A 22,683-nucleotide genomic window follows, 5' to 3' on the forward strand; every position below is an offset into this window, starting at 1 on the left:
CGGTCCAAGGAGTTCAGTGTCGTTGTCGAATATATGACATGTAAAGTTGGAGCTAGTAAACTACCTCGACTACGTCTACTCTCACGTCTCCTGTCTCGTTGTTTTCTAACTCCACAATATCACATTAGGCCCACGGAGAGAACACAAGAGAAGAACCAATGGGGTTGAATTTTGTGAAATGTGTGTGTGTGTGTGTGTGTGTGCGTGCGTGTGTGCGTGTGTGTGTGGGCCCTGTGATGGCCTGGCGACCTGTCCAGGGTGTCTCCCCGCCTGCCGCCCAATGACTGCTGGGATAGGCTCCAGCATCCCCGCGACCCTGGGAGCAGGATAAGCGGCTTGGATAACGGGTGGATGGTGGGTGGATGGTTGGAGAACACGAGTAATCGCGTAATAATCCAAAGTAGTCAAGATGTTGGAAGACACAATTCCATTTCGAGACTGCAAAGGCAAAGAATTAAACTATGATTTTAGAGATATTTTGCAGAGGAGTTCAGGTAGTCAATGTTTTTTTTCTCCTTTCTTTTTGTTCCAATGTCTTCGTCGACGAACAAAGTTGATGGAATTTAAACTCACAGGTTATATTTTATGAGTGTTGCATTGTCGCCAGATGGTGGCGGTAATGCGTCAGTTCGCTATTTATCGTCGGCCGTTGGGAACGAAGAAGAAGAAATACGAAAGAAAGCGCGTCTGGTGGCGGTTCGTGATTCTCAGCAGGGAATGAAGCTCAGGGACGGGGTTTATATTTACCCCGCACAGGCGATGCCCCCGCTATTTGCCTTTAGGTATGTGTTTGTTTTCTATGCGTTGTAACTGTTGGCTATAGTTAAAGGTGACGCTGACCTGTTTGCTGGTGGTTAACGCTGTTTCGTTAGTGCAACGGAGCTAGCATGTGACGCTAGCGTTAGCCATCTTTTAGAGTTTACGCAAGGTTAAATCCAGAAAACATTTCTCCCTTCCAGAGACGTAGTGTAAAACGGTAACTAACGTGGGAAGCGAGTAGGTTAATTCCCATATAAAAAAAAAGTTGAACGTGAATTATGTATTGCGATATGATAGCAACTCCATTTACATTCAGGCGTTGCTAACGCCGGGTTGTAATGACGGAAGATTGAATCTGTTCATCTGGACACAACGTTTGTCCTGATGAACCTGTTCAACTTTCTGTGGTTTCTCTTACCTGGGTTACTGAGCATGCGTACACACCGGGTTGTAGTTGTATTGAAATTGCCATGTGCGGTTACGCGTTTGAAGTGACCTGAAATGCGGGTAAACTCACGACGTCACCCATCGCGCTCGCCTGGCGCTCAGACAAAGCACGAAGTTGAAAATGATTTCCTGTCAGTTTCTTGTTTGGCGGCGATTAAATCGTAGGAAAGGTGTCACCCAGTTCAGTCTCACATTTCCCAGTTATCCATTCTGCACCCTTCAGAAGACAGAATGATTATTTTGTTTGGCCCAAAAGCGTGTTAATCAAGATCCCAGTCCGCTTGGTGGTGAATCGGTGCTTTCCTCCCTTCCAGCAAGTTAAGTTAGAAGCCGTCCCTTCAGCATGTTGATAAGCCCGGAGCAGCAGGCCCTGATTGGCCAGTTGTTCCAGGCCTATGTGACGGAGCATCACCGAGGGGACATCCTACAAATCATCTCCGATTCTTACGAAGATGCCCATCAACCTGTTGTGGTCAATGCCATGACACTGTTTGAAGCCAATATGGAGGTGATGGCAGCTACTTTTTTCCTAACTAGAAAAGTAACCAGATAAATAGATTTCAGTTAATTTAGGAAGCACTTTGCTCCATTGTGGCCTAGGTTCTGTTATAGCGATAAGACGTGTTTTTGATGTGCTGTGATCATGAACGCACCACGGAGAGTTGGGTACAAGACACCTTACAATTGAAATTGTAATAGTAAACTACATCTCCAGGCATTGTCTTTTATATAGCAGTTTGCAATCCACACTGTACAGTCTGAGAAGTTTCCATTAAAGTAGTATTAAATATATGTCAGGCGAATAAAAGAAGTACTTAATATTAACTTTATTTGTCTTTTTCCGCACTTAAAAATGTACTAGATCTGTTTTTAAAGAAAATTGGATCTTTATAAAGCATTTTATATCTAATTATCCACAGCTAATGTTTCAGAGTTTCTTCATCAGTAAACAAATATAGATTTGTATTTGTTTAGAGAAATTACCTGATTCTTATGCTCACAATATGTTTTGAAATGGTAGTGGCATATCAATGCATCCTTAGCTATCTCTGGGCAGGTTGGGGACTATTTCAACGCCTATCCCAGTGAAGTCCTGGCTATTTTTGATGAAGCACTGAACTCGGCAGCACTGGAGTTGAGACGAGAGGCTTCGCATGAGGAAAGTGGAAGATCAAAAGGAGGGCAGAAGGGAAAATGTACTCTTCATGCCCGCATCACAGGTTAGAGAGGCAAATGGTGGTTTGTTAAAAGCAGAAAACCATATTTTTGTCTGACTAAATGAGAAAGATGTACACAAGGTTGGGTGCACCCACAATTAGAATTCTAATTCCTAATGTATGGATAATACAATTTTTGTTTTGTAGCTTCCTTAATACTATACTTGGAATATTGACTAGCCACTTTAACAGCCGTTTGTTGTACAAAAGTAGACCAGTCCTGATATTTCCTATTTTTTTCTTAACACAATAACACAGCTGGGTTTCTAGTATTGATAGCGAAGGAGGCAAGTTTGCTTGGCATGCAGGCTCATATTCATGTTCTAGTGTTTTCATGGTGACTAGTTATATTTCTGCATTTGCACACCAAGGACATCTGCCCTTATGTCATATACTTTAAAATCACTTTAATCAACATGTATGTTGTGTTACTATGTTTGTTTATGCTTAGACTTTTATTTATACCCGTTTATTTCCCCCTAACTGTATTTCATAATTGGCAACTGCAGCATAATCAAGTCTAGATGTGTTGGTAAAGGCTGCCACCTTGTGTTCAATATCTTGTAGTATTTTTGTAGACAATCTGGTTGTCTAATTGCAGTTTACTTTTTTTATGACTCTTCAGTTTGTATTCTCCTCATCTGTATCTCAAGGTCTACCAGTTTGTCCAGAGCTGACTAGAGACACCATCCCAAGGTCCAGAGATGTAGGACACTTCCTGTCTGTCACTGGCACTGTCATTCGCACCAGTGTTGCCAAGGTAACATGGTGGCATATGCAGGATTCATTCCATGTGATATTTTGTTGATTGCCTCTTTTCTTTGGTTTTATCCATAATCACCCATAAATGCTTATTTTCTCTGAATGCTCTCGCTCCTGCACAATTCAATCTCCCTACATAAATTAATAATGATACTTGATTTATATCTGAAGCGTTATGCTTTCTATTCCCACATAACCATATCCTGAATCGTTGTTACCACACCGGAGTTATTTTGACGATGGTTGTATCGGAATTATTTTAACAAAACTCGGGTTGTCCGTTGACTATTACCTTACAACCACGCCCTTCAAGTGAACAATTTTAGAAAGAAACTTTCGAATGGAAAAATACAAAAAATACTTTTGAAAGACAAATCCAAGAAAGATACTTCAGTGTGGACAAATAAAGATACAAATCTCTGATGTTAACTCACTCCTTACAGGTCAAACTGTACCAATGACCACTAGAAGACCAAGTGTTGGTTTCATGGGGGCAAAGTCTTTATTGCAATCATTTTCAAGTTGTAGAATCGGTGACTAAAAAGTGTAACGAGTTTCTTCTGATCATGATACACTTTTCTTTTTTTAAATCTATAGGTTTTGGAGTACGAGCGGGATTACATGTGCTGCAAGTGTCGTCATGTTTTTTCCATTCAGGCTGACTTCGACCAGTTCTATACCCTCGTCCCACCCAAGACCTGCCCTAATGAAAATGGCTGTAACTCCTACAAGTTCTCCTGTCTTTCTGTAGGATCTGAGCCTGCTGTGTGCAGGGACATCCAGGAGATCAAGATACAGGAGCAGGTAACAAGCGCTTGTGTGAAATATCACAACTGGGAATTTTGAACATATTGAAAATTTCTGCCATGATCTTTCCCTTTTCTAGATATTGAAGATATTGATGTATTTGTACCTCAGTTGAAATGCCATTACTATTAAAGATTTTGTTTTAGTCAACTTGTTTGCTAAATAAGGGTTAAAGATTAAATTGGCATATAACATTTATTTATACTACTCACAACCCCTTTCTCCTGCCCAGGCACAAAGGCTGACAGTGGGCAGTATTCCTCGCTCTATTTTGGTCGTCCTAGAAGATGACTTGGTAGACAGCTGCAAATCTGGTAAGAGCTTTTAATGCCAATGATCCATAGAGTTAATTATCTTAATGATGAAAGCCCAGTTATATGATCCAGATTAAAATCAAATGTTTCAGTTTAAGAGACTCAAGATATCTTCGGGACAACAGCACAAAAACAACTACTTGTTTCCTCCCATTAGCACTGACAATGTGGAGGCGCATATTTAACTATTTGAAAAATATTTCCGTACACATAATTCAATCAGTCTTGTTTTTAAAGGATAACGTGATGTTGTTTATTTTCAATTTGTGTGTATCCATCATCATTGTTTCCTGGGGGTCTGTCTGTTAATTACTTAGATAAAGATGACACTTTGAAAGGTATCCGTGCCCACACTATACTATGTATAATTTTTAAAGTAGTTATATTATCATATTGTTTTAATTTTTTGAGCTGTTAAAGTCTGCATTGTTGTGCTGTAATGAGTCTTGTATCTGCACCCCTGAATTCCCCCATGAGAATGAAGTTCATTCTCTCTAATTGTTTTTTATACAATAGTATCTTGGGCGGCACAGTGGCGCAGTGGTTAGTGCGGTCGCCTCACAGCAAGGAAGTCCAAGGTTCGAGCCCTGGGGTAGTCCAACCTTGGTGGGTCATCCCGGGTCGTCCTCTGTGTGGACTTTGCATGTTCTCCCCATGTCTGTGTGGGTTTCCTCCGGGCGCTCCGGTTTCCTCCCACAGTCGAAAGACATGTAAGTCAGGTGAATCGGCCATGCTAAATTGTCCCTAGGTGTGTGTGTGTGTGTGTGTCAGCCCTGTGGTGGCCTGGCGACCTGTCCAGAGTGTCTCCCCGCCTGCCACCCAATAATTGCTGGAAATTGGCTCCAGCATCCCCGTGACCCTGAGAGCAGGATAAGCGGTTCAGATAATGGATGGATGGATGGACAGTAGTATCTTTGTTCATGGGATTGTCTGTGATGTGGCAGCGTTTCTGACTCGGGTGTAATGGTCTCTTGTTATTTACTCAGTGTGATAGCGGACAGTAGTTTACTGATGCTATTGACAGTGAATGTTCACAGTACAAATACCTTTGTCTCACGTTCTCTAGGAGATGATGTGACGGTGTATGGCGTGGTGCGCCAACGCTGGAAGCCCTTTTATGATGACACCCCCTGTGATTTGGAACTGGTCCTCAAGGCTAACAACATAGAGGTTAACAACCAGCAGGCTATTGCTGCTCTACTGATGGAGGACATCCAAAAAGAATTTAATGACTTTTGGGAGAGCTACCAAAATGACCCCATAGCTGGTATGAAAAAATTTGACTCAGCACTAATACTTTATGTACTGGAACATTTGATTCAGCAGGGACTCCAAGAATTTTTTTTTCTTCCTTAAAGCTAAATTAGCATGAAAATATCCATCCAGCCATCCATTATCCAAACCGCTTATCCTGCTCTCAGGGTCACGGGGATGCTGGAGCCTATCCCAACAGTTATTGGGCGGCAGGTGGGGAGACACACTGGACAGGCCGCCAGGCCGTCACAGGGCCGACACACACACATACACACCTAGGGACAATTTAGTATGGCCGATTCACCTGACCTACATGTCTTTGGACTGTGGGAGGAAACTGGAGCACCCAGAGAAAACCCACGCAGACTGAAGAACATGCAAACTCCACACAGAGGATGGCCCGGGATAACCCCCAAGGTTGGACGACCCCGGGGCTTGAACCTAGGACCTTCTTGCTGTCAGGCGACCGCGCTAACCACTGCGCCACCGTGCCACATGAAAATATAAAACATAAAATATTCTCGATTAACTAAATGTCTACACATTCACCTAGATAGAATTTTAGACTTGTGTGGTGGCCATTCGTAAAAGCCTAAATACCATCAACAAAGTTTGGCATTGAGGTTGATTTCAACTGGTGTTCTTTATTTGGCCACAAGGAGATACAGTGATGTCTCGCGCCTCATCCTGTTGCCTTGTGGTAAACTGTTAGTTGCGGTGTTGACTCCGAATGAAGTGCAAAAGCACCAGATTAGTCGATCAGTGGGTTAGTCAAGCTTTTTACATGGCGATTTAAATGCAATGCCCTCAAAATAAGAACAAGTCAAAAGCAAGGGGGGAAAAACAACTTTTTATCAATAAAAAATGTGTGTGTGTTTACTTATCTGTCAATTTGATAACCTCCGCTAGATATTTTCTGTTAGATATTCTGGTCTTTGGTATTCTTAGATATGTCCTTAGTGTTCTTTACATTGAGCATCCCATCAGGCTATATTGCTCGTAATTGAAATCTTACTTGACTAACATAAAGAACTAGAAAATTGGACATGTTGATAAACTAATAAGCTTTATGTTCATTCATACATTAATCAACATGTAACAGTGCACATACGCTGTTAATTCATATGGTCCAATAACCTTTGCTTTACTAACATGTTTCTTGTGTTGCTATGTCAACTGTGTTGTGTTTATGTTTTGTCTCCTTTGCTCTTTCTGTTAATATCTTCTTTCCTCTCAGCTGAATCTTTTGATCTGCTGAGGCCATAATCAATTTTTCCACAGGGATCATTCAATTTTCATCTAATCTTAATAAGAGGATTTGGAAAAGAGTAGGAATGCAGACGTGTTGGTGGTGCTCTCAAGTTCATGTAATCGTTGCCAAAGCCAACACTTTGTCACATTTAACTTTCCACTGTTTGCCTATCAACTCTGATGACTCACAGTATTTGATTTATTCTTTCTGTCTTTTCACTCCATTCACCCCTTTTTTCACTCTCTCCCATAGGCAGGAACCAGATCTTGTTGAGCCTCTGCCCGCAGGTGTTCGGCATGTATGTGGTTAAATTGGCAGTTGCGATGGTGCTGGCAGGTGGTGTGCAGAGAACAGATACATCTGGAACCAAGGTCAGGGGTGAGTTTCCTGCTTATTTTATTTTAAAAACAAAAATATCCTTGATATATACAGGGCTTAAAGTATTCCGGCACCGTGCCGGATTTCCAGCGTGCGGCGTTTGGCTGCCGGGGGGGGAGTCTTATATTTTTAAAAAAACGTCTTGATATCTTCACCATCACTTTCGAGTTTATGAGTTCGTCTGCCAATGATATGAGAGGATCACAACTCTCCCGCTCTCAAACTAACATTATTAGCCAATCAGAAGTAGAATGGGGTGGGTCTTGGAAAAATGTGCTTCAACTGAGTCCTATGCTGCATAGATGCCCAAGTAGAGAGACGTCACGTCGAAGGAGAGTAGGATGGAGAGTAAGTTCATGAATCCTGGGGAAGATGCCCTCCTAGTTGATAAAGGATTAAAAAATAAATGGCGCTGGCCGTGGATAGAAGAGATAGAGAAGGACGGTAAGCCTTTTGGTAGCAGGTGTAAGAAGTTAAGAGAAGCAGGGGCTTGCTTCTGCACTTTGTGCTCGAGAAAGCTAGTATATGCAACTAGTGGGGAAAAAGTGCTACCACGTCATGAGTCAGACCCCGCTCATAGAGCAGCTGTTTGTGCTCCCCAACACACAACGCGGTTACCGGGAGCAACAACCACAGCTGATGTACCGGCATCAATAACTGACCTTGTGTGTGACTTGAAAATACGTGTGTGCACGTTCATTGCAGAACACGATCTGTCTTTCAAGCTCTCTCAACCCCTGGTGAATTTATTCAAAAAAATAGCTGAAGACCAAATTGCTTTGACAAAACTGTCAATATCTAATCAGCATGCCAGCTATTTGACACACGCGGCATAACACCAGAGTTTAAAAGTCATATTTCGGAAAAGCTGAAAAACGGCAGGTTTTCCTTAAATGTCAACGAAGCCACCAACCAGAACATAGAAAAAGTCCTCAATGTCCTTGTTCGTTTTACTATGGCCACCTACTGACCTTTGTTGTTATTGCAGTTTCAAAAGGCCCACCATAATCTGCAATCATTTATTTCCATATAATGTTTTGTTTTGTTTTTTTTTACCCTGTGAATGTGTCCACGCCACAGGATGACAACCCCCCCCCCCCACACACACACACACACACAAAAGTTCAGGCTCAGGATTTTTTTTTTTTTTTTGCTTTAACCCCTGTATGTATATGTATATATATGTGTGTGTGTATGTATGTATATATGTGTGTGTGTGTGTGTGTGTGTATATAGTAGGGCTGGACCTGACTATTCAAGTATTCGTTCACTGAGTGGGTATTCGTTTTGGAATTAGGGTTTGTTTTTTGTTTTGTTTTTTTGCTAAATGTGGGCTATCAATAAAGGTGAACTGCAAAATACGTTTTGTCAACACATTCTTGTACTATATTTAAATTTTTTAACTGCACTGTTAAAATGTGGAAACATATAGCATCTCAGCTTGGGCACCACCTGACATCCCTCACTCACAACAGTGAACATCACGCCTTAGTTCACCTTGGCCGTTAAAGGGAAGACAAAATGCTGAAGACCTCAGCTGTGTAATGATGGGTTAAATGCAGAGGACAAATTCCATTTCAGTGTATGCGAGTGCTGAGAAATTATAAGGAAATTATAAATCTTATGGATCTAACATTTTTTGACGCTAGTGTGCTGTTTCTGCACTTCTGTTTCACGGCGCTTTGTCAGGCGATATCTCAGATTCAGACCCTATTATTATGAGCATTTATGTACGTCTATAATTTTTCCATCCATCCATTATCTCAACCGCTTATCCTGCTCTCAGGGTCACGGGGATGCTGGAGCCTATTCCAGCAGTCATTGGGCGGCAGGCGGGGAGACACCCTGATAAGCAAAATTGTCACAAGCTGTTATGTCACAAAAAGTGCATAGATAGGATCTCATTCAACCAAATCCCTCAGGATTACAAACATGCACAAACAGCCCCAATATCTAGCAACATATTTTCCTTGATACTACTACTACTACTTTCGGCTGCTCCCATTAGGGGTCACCACAGCTGATCATCCGTTTCCATTTCTTCCTGTCCTCTGCATCTCCTTCTGTCACACCAGCCACCTGCATGTCCTCCCTCACCACATCCATAAATCTCTTTTGCCTTCCTCTTCTCCTCTCCCCTGGCAGCTCCATATTCAGCATCCTTCTCCAAATATACACAGCATCTCTCCTCCACACATGTCCAAGCCATCTCAATCTTGTCTCTCTTGCTTTGTCTCCAAACTATCCAACCTGAGCTGTCCCTCTAATATACTCGTTCCTAATCCTGTCCTTCGTCACTCCCTTAATTTACACTACAGTAGTCAGGACTGTAATGTTTCTTGTAGAAAATCAACTTTTTCCATGAAGTAAGTAACTTGTATTGGAAACCACCACAAATAGAGGCTGCTTCATTCAAACACAGCCCTAAAGATGTTATTTATATTGTCCTCCCCAGGTGAGTCTCACATGTTACTGGTTGGGGATCCAGGCACAGGGAAGTCTCAGTTCTTGAAGTATGCAGCTAAGATCACACCTCGCTCTGTGCTCACAGCTGGAATCGGATCCACAAATGCAGGTACACTCCAGGGGTTAGACTCGTGGGTCCTTGTGTCATAAAACCTTTGATGCTATTAACATTTAATGCAAATCTGCCATGCAGGAGCATTCCAGTGAATTTGTTGACTCAAATCCTGCAACTCTTTGATGGAGGAATTTAATCATTAGTAAATTTATAGAGTCCACAACAAGACCAAAAAGCATGTGTTGTGAGAAATGGAGACAATCTGATAATCTTTTGCTTGCAAAGACAAGTCTAACAACTCAGTTAATATGTTAGAACATTTGAATTCCTTACTACAGTTTAATTGAAATGGGCAGGGCAATAATCTTAAAATTTTATCCATTTTCATCATTACAATTAAATTTCACATAGGTCTGACAGTCGCGGCTGTGAGAGATGGAGGTGAGTGGCATCTCGAGGCAGGAGCTCTGGTGTTGTCAGATTGTGGTCTGTGCTGCATTGATGAATTTAACAGCATCAAGGAGCACGACCGTACCAGCATTCATGAAGCTATGGAGCAACAGACTATCAGTGTAGCTAAAGCTGGGTAAGACCGCCACACAGAAATCCTATCAAACTCATCCAAACAGTGATGCCTATATTCATTAAGCCAGAGAATATTTCTCTAGCCAAAAGACACACACACATATACTAAACAGCAAGAAAGTCCTGGGTTCGAACCCCAGGTTGTATTATCCCAGGTCCTTTCTTTTTCTTTTTCTTTTTTTAATTTATTTCTGATTTTTCCCTTTTTTTTCTCCCATTTTAGTGGCCAATCGATCCCTATTTTAGTTAAAACACCCACACTCGTACTGCATGCGTTCGCCAACTGCTGGCAGTCTCGGAAGGAGACGCCTTGCCACTTTCGTGACAAGGCAAATCCAGGCCGAACTACTGCTTTTTCCGACACACACAGAGATGCACTCGTGACGAACACAAGCTGATCCCACCCCCCTCCCGAAGACAGCGTTGCCAATTATTGCTGCTTCATCGAGTCTGGCCATAGTCGGATCTGACGATACTGAGGCACGGACCCCGGTCCCCAGTGGGCAACCGCATCAACACAAAGCCGATGCTTTAGACTGCTACACCACCGCGGACTATCGTCCCAGGTCCTTTCTGTGTGGAGTTTGCATGTTCTCCCCGTGTCTGCGTGGGTTTCCTCCCGGTGCTCTGGTTTCCTCCCACCATCAAAAAGACATGAATGTTAGCGTTAATACTCCTGCCTGTGCCCCTGACCAATGGAAAGAAGAGCTGGAGTTGGTCCCCGGGCGCTGCAGCTGCCAATGCTCCTAGCATAGGATGGGTTAAATGCAGAGAACAAATGTCATTGTAACTGTACAATGACAAAATAAAGTGGCTTTCTCTCTTTCTTTCATATATAATTGCAAACCACTTCCTGATACTGAAGATGCCAAATACCAAGTTGACAGCTGAAAGAGATTATCAATTAATCTCCACAGAATCAAACATGCCATTTGCTCTTAGGTTATAGAAAATGTCTTAAATTGTATTATGCTAACTCAAGGCCCAAAAGGTCTGAAATGAGATTAATTAAAGCATTTAACTTTTGCAAATTACCTCTAGAAGTGTAAAATATATCGTTATTTCTTGTACAAGAAACATAAGATGTGGAGTTGTGTTCTGGTAGGTCTAAACCTGTTTATAGTTTCACGTTGAAATAACACCATCTTAAATGTCTCTGTCTCAGTGAAACTGCTGATACCCTGTACATTCACATTAAGACTCATAACATATATCTCATCCTTGATTTAATTCTGCTTCCTCTTCACAGCATGGTGTGTAAGCTGAACACTCGCAGTACTATTCTGGCTGCCACCAACCCTAAAGGCCAGTATAATCCCAACGAGCCGGTGTCTGTGAATGTAGCCCTGGCCAGCCCATTGCTCAGCCGTTTTGATTTAGTTTTGGTTCTTCTGGACACCAAAAACTTTGAGTGGGACCGCATCATTTCCTCCTTCATTCTGGAAGAGCAAGGTTGTAACTGTTTCTGCCTCTATGCAAATGTCATACCCCAGAAAGATATGAGTTGTTATTGGATTAAACAACATTCTCCTTAAATTTGTGTTTCAGTTATTCACAGCAACAATTTAAAGAGTATGAGAAGGGCCGCGAGAGAAAATAATTAAACCCTGAAAAATAAACAACATTATAGACTATTTGTGCGGTAATTACATTAAACTATGTCTGTGTTGCACCTTTCCTCACCATTCCCTGTCACGCCCAAAACAGGATGAGGATAATGATATTGAACTTGAGTAATGCAATGCATGCGAGGTCATCAGTCGACATCCACTTACCTACTTGATGTGCGTGTTATAACTAGATAGCTATCATGAGTAAACAACAAACGTCTCTTGAGAGTTTCCTTGGAAGAGGTAGGAGAGATAAAAGGTTTAACGATGATGATAACGTAGAGAGAGCAGAGGCCAAAAAAAAAGGCTTCCTTCCAAAGGAAATACGACTCATACCTAAAATATGGCTTTATTGCAATTGATGACTCACATGTCATGACTGTCTTGTTGCAGGGGGTTCCTTGTGGCATCCACCACATTTCCGATTGTTGGTTGACATACACTGAATCTAAAACTTGTAAATTTAACCCTTGTGATTCTTAAGTGTCAAATGAATTAATTTGCTTTACTCAACAGCATTTTGATGTGCAGATTTGATATTTTTCATACTGTGTTGCTGTACTCAAGAATAATGAAAATACCACATAAGGAAATTAAACCGAACCCTTAGAATGACCCTAAAAGGCTCCAGAAGGCAGTAGGGTGTTGCAGCTTTTTTTATTATTATTATTTTTACTTTCTTGTTCCCTTCTCTGCTCAGGAATGCCCAGTGAGTCTTCCTCTCTATGGTCCATGGAAAAGATGAAGGCTTACTTCTGTGTGATCAAACAATTGAAGCCACAGGTATCTGAAGAGGCCAACACTATTCTGGCCCGCTACTACCAGCTCCAGAGACAGAGCGACAGCCGCAGTGCAGCACGCACCACCATTCGCATGCTGGAGAGCCTCAGCAGATTGGCTGAGGGTATGGATGGCAAATTTCATATCACTTTCAAGCTAGTTTGCCTAAATCTTATGACCTTGTTGCATGGATTAAGTCTATTATTTGTTAACTATTGCACAGGTTTTACTTTTTACTTTATACACCTTGTTTTGACAGACAGAGGTGACTGTTCGATTTTAGTTCTTTTAGACTTAAGTGCTACCTTTGACGCAGTCAATCACAACGTCCTCTTACATCGCTTAGAGGCTTGGGTTGGCATCAAGGGCTCGGCTCTTAGCTTATTACGCTCTTACCTTACCAGCAAAATTTTTTCTGTTGTTCTGTGTAGCTCTACCTCCTCAATGGCTCAGTTGAGTTGTGGTGTCCCTCAAGGCTCAGTTCTTGGCCCCCTTCTCTTTTCTATATACATGCTGTCCCTTGGCAAGGTCATTCAAAATCATGATGTGCTCTACCATATTTATGATGACGATACTCAATTATAGATGCCACTAAAACCCACAAATCCTAGCACCCTAGCAAATCTCACAACTTCCCTCTCTGACGTTAAATCCTGGACGTCCGAAAATTTTCCCAAATTTGATAAGTCTGAGGTCATTCTGTTCGGTCCCAAAATTTCCATCAGCCCTTTTCTTAATAATCTTGGTGATCTGTCAGGTAGTTTTAAGCAGGCTGCTATGAATCTTGGGGTAATATTCGTTGCTAACCTCGGTTTAGATAATCAAATCAAACATGTTGTTCAGTCATTCTTTCTCCAGCTCAAGCTAATCTCCAAAATTAAGTCATTTTTATCAATTGCCGATCTGCAAAAAATTGTACATTTATCTGTTCTCATCTTGACTATTGTAATGCACATTATTCTGATATCAGCAAGGGCTCCCTCCCACTGTCTGCAGTTGGTACAAAACACCACTGCTCAGCTTATTACCGGGACAAAGAGGCATGACCATTTCACTCCTGTACTTGCCTCTCTGCATTGGTTCCCTGTTATATTTTGAATTGATTTTGAAATTTTATTGCTTACTTTTAAGACTTTAAATGGTCTTGCTCCTACATACGTTTCTGATTTATTGGCTTGGTATATGCCCCCTCGACTATGAAGATCGGCAGATGGAGCCCTGCTGGTTATTCCCAGGTCTCGGTTTGGTACAAAGGGTGATTGGGCTTTTGCTGTCAGAGTCCCCACACTATGGAACTCTCTTCCTGTTGAACTAAGACAAACCAAGTCTCTTGCTTCTTTGAAATCTAGTCTTAAAACTTTTTATGAAAGCTTTTACAAATGTTTGATGTGTTTTTATTTTTTACTGTTATTTGGTCTTACTCTTATTTTTGCCTTGTCTGGTTTTATTTCTTCGTAAAGCACTTTGTAACATTGTTTTAGAAAAGTGCTATATAAATAAAATTATTATTATTATTGCATTGCTGCCCATTCACACATTTGTAGACTTTAGATTAATAGCAGCCTGTAGGACTTTGGTTACACTGCTTTAAATCTTGCATGCATTTATTTTTTTCTGAAGCCCATGCCAGGCTGATGTATAGACAGACCGTGACCATAGAGGATGCAGTGGTGGCCGTCTCTGTCATGGAGTGTTCGATGCAGGTGAGCTTCCTGATGTACTTAGGTTGATCTGATGAGGACCTGTCAGTCAAAACCATATGAGCTAAAAATATACCGGCCTTGCCACATCTCTAATAAGTCATGTATTGTACGACTGTAGTGTAGTGCTTTTCTTTAAATTTTAGATCACAAATGTTCAATCCATATTAAGAGGTGACTTACCACATGAATACATTCCGCTAATGGTCCATATCTCTATTCACCATTTTATGAATGTTGGATATGCTGTGGTAACCCAGTACATTCTGCTCTCCTGTCTTCAGGGTGGTGCTCTGCTGGGAAACATGAATGCTTTACACACCTCATTCCCGGCTGACCCTGGCCAGCAGTACCAAACCCAATGTCAGCTAGTGCTGGAAGGACTGAACCTCCCCCACCTCCTAAACAAGGAGATGGACAGACTTGCTAAGTGAGTTGCTATAATTGATTTTTCAAAGAGTTTTTCGTTTTCTCTGAACAATTCATATGATTGCTCATCATACTAGAAATACTTGTCAGGTTTGTACTCACGCCGACATTGTGGTTGTCTTGTAATATATTGGGATTTTTTTGTTTATATTTCAGTGTTTTCCTTCGACTTTTTTCATGATAAATTGTAGCGCTGTACAATATGACAAAAATCTCATATCCCGATGTCGGTCATTTCATATTAGATAAACGGACTTGATTTATTTTATATAATGCTTTTCTAGTCTACCAACCGCTCAAATCATTTTACAATGTATGCCTCGCATTCACCCATTCACACACACATATACGTATACGTACACTGATGGCGGAAGCTACCATGCAAGGTGCGAACTTACTCATCAGGAGCAGTTAGGGGTTCAGTGCCTTACTCAAGGACACCTTGGTGTGTGTGTGTGTGTGTGTGTGTGTGTGTGTGTGTGTGTGTGTGAGTGTGTGTGTGTGTGTGTGGCGGGTCAGCCCTCCACACACAGAGCTAAGTGGAGGAGAGACAGACAGCGGTGGAGAGTTGATGACCACTACACTAGTTACATTACTGTAAGTGCAATAAAAGCTTCACGAGTAAAAAGCCATTAAGGCTAATTTACTAATATAATCCGTGCAAAAGTTGAACGGACTCCAAACGACAAAACGTTGTCATAAAGAGTGTGATTTGCAACACAACAAAATAAACAATTGAAAAATGTCATCGTTTCGCATTGTGCTCTATTGTCACACGATATACGTACATCATCATATCGCACAGCTCTAGTAAACTGTATAAAGTTGGCTGAATGGGAAGGTTGCCACTGTCTCTATTGCATAATACACACTAGCTCTCTGGTGTTCTTCACAAGTTCTCTGTCTTTTCCCTTCCTGGCCCTCTCCAACCATTTCACCTCCCACCCCGCCACAGTCCCATCTTTTTCTTCTCCATGTCCTTTTGTTTTAGCCATTATTAGTGTAGTTCATGCCTTTCTTTGGAGTAGTTACCAACCCAACCATCGTGTTGCTGATTATTCTTTCATCCATATGTTTCCCTTAGGCTGAAAACGACTATCCCAGGCTCTTGTCCCACAGTTGCAGAGACCCCCAAGTCCCATCACACGGAAACTCACCTAATGGACCGCAATAACATCATCATAGACCACCTGGCAGATGATGTTCCAATGGAGAGCGGGCTGGACTGGATTAACTCGCTGAACACCAAATTTACTTCCCCAAACGCCATTGCCTCCTCACCTATTTCATCAACACAGCAAAAGAACAATATACACCCAAAGACTAACTCGGTCTCAAAATATCCAAAAATAGTCATGGCATCCAAACCACCCGACAGTCAACCTTTGGAGGAAACCCAAATCATACTGAAACACTCTAATGAACTGTTGCCAGGCAACTCTGGTTCAGTCCTCCACCATGGGAGTGCATATGTGCTGAATAATGCCTCTAGTAAAACAACCACCACTGCTTTACAAGCAGAGAGCAAAAACTGTGACAAAAAGCGACAAAAGCAGACCCGTGGACCACCAGAGGACAGACAGGATTGTGAGAGAAAGAGGCAGAATGAGAGAGATGAAATCGCACCATCAGCAGATGCAGAGGTATTGGGTTCTGTGTGCCAGAAGGTTTCCAAGAAGCTGAGAGAAAAACGGCTGAGGGAGCTCGAGATGAGTCATCAGCAGCAGGACAAAGAGGGAGGAGGAAGAGGAGGCTCAGGAATCAGTGTCCAAAAAGATGTGATAAGTGATTTAGAGCAATCGCTTTTCTCAGGTGCACTGTTAGACACCCAAGCTAGCAGCACACCTGGGGCAAGAAAAAAAAGCTCTTCAATGGACAGTGTAGTTGAGGATGATTTCTCTCTTTTAGGGGAAGACAGATTTCAGAATACAGATAAAGGGGATGAGATCAGGACTGCAACAAGTATAAGTGTCAGTACTGAGATGGGGAAGAGAGGTGGAACTGAAGTTGAAACAAAGAAAGACTTGCACACCATGTTCACAGGCTTCAACTTCAAACCCAGGGAGAAGATAAGATCGAGCCACAGTCATTTCCCTGATACAAGCTCAAATTTCAGCACAAAATCCAAAGCTGACCCTGAACATCTGAGCACAGATAAACACACCAACAGCAATAGAAAAGCCTTAATGCACAAACAGAAAGCAGTCAGCCATGACTCTGGCACCTCACTGATAGGCCGGGGCAGGCCGGGAGAAGGTAAGAAAGGTAAGAAAGAGAAAAGTCAGCAGAGGCAAAACCAGAATTCACCAGCAGATGACAGCAGCGCAGTGACAAACATTAGAACTCCCAGTGATGAGAGAGTGCGTGAGTCTCGCGCTGAAAGCACACCTAATGTAGCAGAAGGGGAGAAAGGAATTGATAAGGTAATGAGGGGAGACAAAATTGGCTTTGGACTAGAGCGGAGCAATAAAGATGATGGATCACAGTTTTCAGGAATAAGGAAAGGGGTAGGTACTATAAACAGAGATGATACAGAACAGAAATGTCAACAGCTTCTAAACAAGCTGACTAATGTGGGTAAGGGGACTAGAGAAGATACTTCTATTGACAACTTTCTACTTGAACAAAGTACAAACTTGCAAGATTCAATAACACCACACAAATTGGACCAGCCTAAACCCACAGTGGCCCCCTCCACACTGGTCAAACTCTCAAGGTTTTCTTTCAGGGCTTCCCCAAAGCCTATAGCTGTAACTGTAGATCCAAAACCTGCAACCACCAGTTTCATAGAAATCCAAAAACCATTAACTATGATACGTAGTGTTTACTGTTTAAGCTCTCAAGGACAGGAATCCATAAGTCTTGCTGTTGAGAATACTTTCACAAAGACCAAAGACAGTTGTGCTCCCTTAGCAGTTGATGGACAAAAAGACAAATCTTTAGCTACCAGAGATGGGGTGACAGGAGCACTGCCGTCCGCTGGCACAAAGTTCACCTCAGGATGGGAATCTAAAATGAAAACCACAAAACCACCAAATCAATGGACAAATACTGAAACTCTGACAAAATGCAGTGCAATGAGGGCAGTCACTGAATCAGGACATGTGACTGGAAGTCACAGTGCTGGGAGTCCTGGAGCTAGTAATCATGTTAACATGACAAAGATTAATGGTGGCAGTGTTAACGGTGAGACTTCTGTCACTCACGAAAGCCTAATCAACCCTAGGAAAAGGAAGTGCTTTGAGCTGGGTCTTCCAACCAGCAGTGACAGCCTCGGTTGCAAGGCCCCACTTTCTGGACTGTCTCTATTTAGTTGTGAAGACTTCAGTGACGATGATCTCAATGTTGACTGGGACCAAGAGGCTGGGAAGAGAACCAAAGTGTAATAATGCAGTGATGCTCAACCCTATGCCATGGAGGGCTGAGAGTATTCTAGTTTTCACTTCATCCGGTCTCCCTTCCAGCTGATTTCACTGATGTGCATACCTTCAATCAAATAGAAAGACAAAACAATCGCCTATTTACGAGTCCTGTTGGAGGGAAAACCTGCATACTCTCGACCTTCCATTGCACATGGTTGAGTACCCCGGTCCAATATATTGTGTTTTTTCCCTGTCTTATTTGGTAGTATGTCTCTGTCTCCTTGTGGAGGAGAGTGGTGGTGGGGGGGTTCTCTTGCATTTGCATTTAAGAGCTTTTATTTGCGTAAATGAGATGTTGATCAATATTGTGCTGCTGAAAAAGGAAAACGGGCATCCGGGTGGTGTGGCGGTCTATTCCGTTGCCTACCAACACGGGGATCGCCGGTTCAAATAACCATGTTACCTCCGGCTTGGTTGGGCATCCCTACAGACACAATTGGCCGTGTCTGTGGGTGGGAAACTGGATGTGGGTATGTGTTGTGGTCGCTGCATTAGCGCCTCCTCTGGTCGGTCGGGGCGCCTGTTTGGGGGGAGGGGGAACTGGGGAGAATAGCGTGATCCTCCTGCGTGCTACGTCCCCCTGGCGAAACTCCTCACTGTCAGGTGAAAAGCGGCTGGTGACTCCATACGTATTGGAGGAGGCATGTGGCCCTCCCCGGATCAGCAGAGGGGGTGGAGCAGCGACCAGGACGGCTCGGAAGAGTGGGGTAATTTGGCAGATACAATTGGGGAGAAAAAGGGGGGGAAATAAAAAAAAAACCAGACAACAGAAATGTCTATTTTTTGGGGGGGTTTAGACTAGACCCATCTTTAATTTCTTCCCTGAAGAGATGGGTTCCGTTACCCTCTACTACCTCTTGTAAGAGAAATTATGGTGTTTGTTGTCTTTCGCCTCACTCGTGGAATAAACCTTTACAAGGAACTGAACTGCACGGTTTCACCGTGACGCTTGTCATGATGAAATAATGCTGCAATTTATGATGCTTTTTAACACACAACCCTAACATGGAAATGTTTAGATCCTGACGAGAGAGGAAAAGGGAGTATGAGACTTGGGGCAAAACTGCAAGATTAAGTCAAAATTTGGAGAATAAAATGTATTTAATTTAAGAATTAGGCCCAACACTTTGGCTTTATCAAGGCACGTATTCAAATGTAATGCACGTGCAAAAGTTCTAACAAAATGTTATCTTTTCTTGTTGTGTAACACAATTGCTTCACTTTAAAACTTGAAAATTTACTAGAATGACCAAGGTGGTCATTTTGACCATTTTGGATTTTCAAAGTTTAATGACTTTGTGAAGAAGGAAAAAAAAGATGCAGACTTGCCGCTCCGTGAATGCTCTTAAAAGTGCATATATTTGCATTAAAATTATGTTTGTCCATTTTGGATGGTTTATTAGTCCAAAACCTGACGTCCACCCTTTTCCTTTTATTTTTTTAAGGAGAGTATTATGTGTTTGAAGCTATAGCGATATAAACCTTAGTGGTTATTCTTCAATAAGCCCTGTGATGGTCTGGCGGCCTGTCCAGGGTGTCTCCCCGCCTGCCGTCCAAAGACTGCCGGGATAGGCTCCAGCATCCCCGCGACCCAGCGGTTTGGATAATGGCTGAATGGAAAATTGAAATAATGTTTTTGAAAAAGAATAAAGCTACAGAGCACTTGATTTTTATGTCCTCTTGAGCACTTGTTTTATTAACTGCAGCCTTCACCAAACTGCTTTGGCCAACGGATGGCACTGATACACATCTTTGCTGCGGAAAAGGTTATTTACCAATGTGGAACCTTAACATTACTCACCAGTTATGTGTCAATACATGAGGTTTTTGCAACTTTGGGACACCAGATTTGGTCTAAATTTGCCCCCTGTGCAATTGCTCATAGTGGAGTCAACCCTCCAGGGGTGTGACATATCACTACGCCCTATTTGTTTCTTATGGGATGGGTATGTTTGTGGTTTGAATCCGCAGAGAATGAGCACTAAGCCAGGAAATGAGGTCTGTATATAGATAACTGCTGTTAAGATCACATTGCATCCTTATTGATCCAACTCGACTGGTCTGAAGCATTTCCTGTGTTGTATTTCATAAAGGTCACGACTCCAAGTCAGCTGGGAGACAAGTGTGAGAGAGGGAGCGTGCGAGAGGGGATTTGTGTAATGGTAACAAGCCATTAATGGCTCTAATGTCTCCAGATAAAGTGGGATTTTCATCAATAATGAAACCTTATCGATCTGCCACTGACTCCAGTCTTAAATTTCAGGACTCTTGCTAGGACCCATTCAGTGGTGTCGTCTTTCAGATTTGTCCTTGTCTTTGTGTCTAATGGTTATCTCACAAGCCAAATGAATGAGTCATTCATATCAGAGCAAAGTACTGTTTGGGAGGGTTCTGAGATGTAAGATGTGAATATCCCATTGGGCAATTACATCATCTGAGTTTTGTCCATTTTACAAATCCTTTTAAATTCGAAATAAAAAAAATGTTAAAGACAAACGGCCATGAATGCAGGATGGGTTACAACACGTTTTCTGCATTTGAAGTATTCCCACTAAAAGAAAAATATATATATATATATTTTAAACATCTACGCAAAATAATATGGTTCAAAAAACAAAACCCTTAATGATAAATCAAAAAAGGGGAATTGATTTGGAATGAAAGAGTACTTGAACATTTAGCTCCGTACTGAATCCCTGTCATATTACTATCATACTAATAACTTTGGCAGAATTTCTGGCTTTGTCTTATTGGCTACACGTCTGCTCAACACATCTGGACATAGGGGTTTTTCTCCCATTCTTCCTTACGGATTTTCTTCCGCTCTTTCAAGTAAGCTGAGAGGGGTGTCTGTGAACAGCTATCTTTATCGTCCACAGATGTTCACCATGGGCTCAGCACTCATGCTGTAAAGTGTTCCGTTGTGAATTTGGCTGTACGCTTTGGATCATTGTCCTTTTTTGGGGCGAAAAAATCATTGATCCTCCAAGCAAATATCTTTTGATGGGTTGAACGTGGTAACTTTGCTTGTATATTCTGGCTCCATTCGTGGTTACGTCTGGTCTCAGTCCCTGGTGCTAAACAGCACCCTGGCCATGCTATCATTCTCTTAAGGCATCTTTAGGAGTGGCTTCCTGCCAGCCAGTCTACAGCTCCTATCAGACAGCCCAGTGCCGCACTGACTTCTGTCCCTTTAGTGGGGGTCTCACATTGCAGCCAAGAAACTCAATAGATCTGTCAGGGTGGTCTTTGGGTGCTAGGTCATGTCCCTGACCAAAGCCCCTTTTGCCCAGTTGTTCAGGTTATTCAGTGACCACTTCAGGGAGGAGTTCTTACAATTTCTAAATAATGGTGTCAACGTGAACGCCTGTCGTTTTGTATTTGGACATGTGACACCACACAATTTTGTCTCTGTATTGCACAGACAGTTCCTCAGATTTCATGGCAGTATTTCTGGCCAGATGTGCACTGTCGTCCAAAGAGCTCCATCCGGGATAGCGCTCCATTAGCATCCATGATACTGAGCAGTCTTCTGTTTCTCTCTGAAACACTGCTGCAGTTTTGCAGAAAAGTGAACGCGAAAACTACAACGTTTACGCTCTGGTTTGCCACTACACCGGAATAGGCTACACTATATAAGAAAATGCAAATGTTAAGAAATGTCTAGCCAATGAAGTTGACCCCTAAACTTACTCCATCAAGATGGGGAGACATCTCAAGGACAGTGAAAAGGATTTAGATGCATCTTTAGCTGACTTTGTTGAGTCACTACCTTATTATCAGGGATTTTACCTGTCATTTGATAAAAAGGTATCTAATGATAAAGTGAAAATACATTTTTTAATGTAATTTTGAAAAATTAACATTGAAATATCTTGCCTTTTTGTTTTTTTGCAAACTCATTTAAAATGCAAGGCTATGAAAAACTTAACCTCATCATCGTGTCCTCATTCAGTTAACATTTCTATAATTGTTTTACAAACAGCTTTGCTAATTGCCTCATCTAAACCTTAGTTTGTTTTGGGCGTCTGGTGGCGTGGCGGTCTGTTCCGTTGCCTACCAATATGGGGATTGCTATTTCGAATCCCCGTGTTACCTCCGGCTTGGTCGGGTGTCCCTACAGATACAATTGGCTATGTCTGTGGGTGGGAAACCGGATTAGATTAGATTGTTTTATTAGCCACACGACCAAGGCCGGTGGAATTTGTTTTCGGTACACATTAAACTCTGCAGCACAATACATACACGGACAACAGCAGACACTCCACATATTATCATGAACAATACAGTCATACAATAACAGAAATAGACATATTATTCATAATTAGCGGAATGATAGTATGCATGCCAATGGTGTGTGAGGAGGGGACTATAGGGAGGACTTCAGAGTCCTGATAGCTAGGAGGAAAAATCTGTTGGTGAAGTGTTTAGTCTTAGTGGACAGTG

At 42.2% G+C, this 22,683-nt stretch overlaps 1 protein-coding gene across 1 annotated transcript; it reads left to right on the top strand.

Annotated features, from left to right (window-relative positions):
* The first annotated feature begins 1,549 nt into the window (after window positions 1-1,549).
* mcm9 (minichromosome maintenance 9 homologous recombination repair factor) lies at window positions 1,550-18,201 on the top strand. The gene is made up of 16 exons (XM_056294203.1): window positions 1,550-1,714; window positions 2,264-2,426; window positions 3,077-3,183; window positions 3,783-3,989; window positions 4,225-4,306; window positions 5,373-5,573; window positions 7,065-7,190; window positions 9,646-9,765; window positions 10,123-10,297; window positions 11,546-11,748; window positions 12,607-12,810; window positions 14,307-14,389; window positions 14,671-14,816; window positions 15,900-17,238; window positions 17,544-17,632; window positions 18,042-18,201. The coding sequence occupies exons 1-16, from the start codon at window positions 1,550-1,552 to the stop codon at window positions 18,199-18,201; spliced, it is 3,570 nt and encodes a 1,189-aa protein (XP_056150178.1).
* Window positions 18,202-22,683: the final 4,482 nt, after the last annotated feature.

The sequence above is a fragment of the Lampris incognitus genome, chromosome 15 (genome assembly GCF_029633865.1).
Source record: "Lampris incognitus isolate fLamInc1 chromosome 15, fLamInc1.hap2, whole genome shotgun sequence".
Taxonomy (NCBI): domain Eukaryota; kingdom Metazoa; phylum Chordata; class Actinopteri; order Lampriformes; family Lampridae; genus Lampris; species Lampris incognitus.

Excerpts from the sequence above, each read along its gene's own strand:
- mcm9 (XM_056294203.1), top strand. The coding sequence starts at position 1,550 with ATGTTGATAAGCCCGGAGCAGCAGGCCCTGATTGGCCAGTTGTTCCAG. Across the intron at positions 9,766-10,122 it reads AATCGGATCCACAAATGCAG|GTCTGACAGTCGCGGCTGTG; the intron begins GTACACTCCAGG and ends AATTTCACATAG. Across the intron at positions 10,298-11,545 it reads ATCAGTGTAGCTAAAGCTGG|CATGGTGTGTAAGCTGAACA; the intron begins GTAAGACCGCCA and ends TCCTCTTCACAG.